The 1,457-nt window shown below is 27.0% G+C and overlaps 1 protein-coding gene across 1 annotated transcript; it reads left to right on the plus strand.

Annotated features, from left to right (window-relative positions):
• The first annotated feature begins 225 nt into the window (after positions 1–225).
• On the plus strand, positions 226–884 carry LOC123915132 (bromodomain-containing protein 9-like). Its single transcript, XM_045966281.1, has 3 exons — positions 226–291; positions 533–601; positions 729–884. Exons 1-3 carry the CDS (start codon positions 226–228, stop codon positions 882–884), a joined length of 291 nt encoding a protein of 96 aa, XP_045822237.1.
• Positions 885–1,457: the final 573 nt, after the last annotated feature.

Here is a 1,457-nt window from a genome sequence, read left to right on the forward strand (position 1 = left end):
GATATCATCTTAAATATGCAGGAAAGACCAAGATGATCTGTTTGGAGAGCCAGTTAATCCTGATACGGTTTGTTAAATATTATCTAATTAACTATTTATATATAATAATAATAATAATAATAATAATAATAATAATAATAATAATAAAATTAATAAAGTTTTGTTAGTGATATTTCATTCATGTTCGAAAAGGTTGAAAATTACAATATAATTGTAAAGGAGCCAATGGATTTTGGAACTATGAGAGCTAAAGTACATGAAGACATGTATACAAGTCTCCAACAATTCAAGGTATATAAAATATCATGAGTTATATGAATATTGTGGATGTCTACCTCGACCTTGATATTTAGATGCTGTTAATTTATAAAAATAAAAAAAAATATTGTGGATGTTAGTTTAGTGTATCATAATTTTATTCCCTTTTTAATGTCTACCTTTCCCCACCTCTAATTTTTTTTTTGTTAGTTTAGTGTATCATAATTTTTTAAATGATATATTATTTCATTTATCTAATTTCAATGATCTGCAGCGTGATGTACTTCTACTATGCTTCAATGCTATGAATGCTTATCCTGAAACTTCAAGACATCACAAAGTGGTATGATTATATAAAATAAAAAGCTTCATTAATTAATTCTTATATAATTATTGTTAATTTTTTTTTTTACTTAAGCTAAAAATTATGTAAATGCATTATAACTTTTAATTCAACATTAATCTTTCAGGCTGAAGATATCGGTTGTCATGCTGTAAATGTTTTTGAGGATCTAAATGTCCAACATGAAATTTTAAATTTGGATTCATCCTCCAATAAAGAACATCAAAGTAAAAAGTCACATGGAAGGCAAAAAAGTGCTTCTCCTAAATTTATGGGTACATAAATTTGTTCTTCATTTAACCTTCACACTCATGTTATTTCTTACCTTTGTTTTCTTATGTTATTAATATAACATGAAAAATCATTTTTAGGTCCCTCAATATACTCTAATTAGGTCCCTCAACATACTTTAAAATTTTGAGAGGCCTTAGAATACATTAAGGGGTTTAAAGAGAATTTTTCATATAATTAACCTGAAATAGATAGATTGTACTATCCCTTGTACTCAAAGTGGCAAAATTTCATACACACACATAGTCATTGTTTCATTTGAGACATATTTTGTGGCCCAATTCATCCTAAAATGGACCAAGTCAATCAAAGTCAAACCCACATTAGGAAGTATATAGAGATCAATGCATAAAAAAAAACACCTATATTTGAGGCTCCCCATTTAATCTATTGCTCTATGTTAAGGGATGATAATTTAGGATTTGGATCATTTAAAGCGAGTAAAGTGTAAATTGAGGAAATTAAGAATTGTGATTGTAACAACTCCATAATTTGTTATAATGTGTCTATAATATTTACCTTTGATTTATTAACTAACGGTTGATATTATTTACTTTACGCTCTA

The sequence above is a fragment of the Trifolium pratense genome, linkage group LG3 (assembly GCF_020283565.1).
Source record: "Trifolium pratense cultivar HEN17-A07 linkage group LG3, ARS_RC_1.1, whole genome shotgun sequence".
In the NCBI taxonomy this organism is placed as follows: domain Eukaryota; kingdom Viridiplantae; phylum Streptophyta; class Magnoliopsida; order Fabales; family Fabaceae; genus Trifolium; species Trifolium pratense.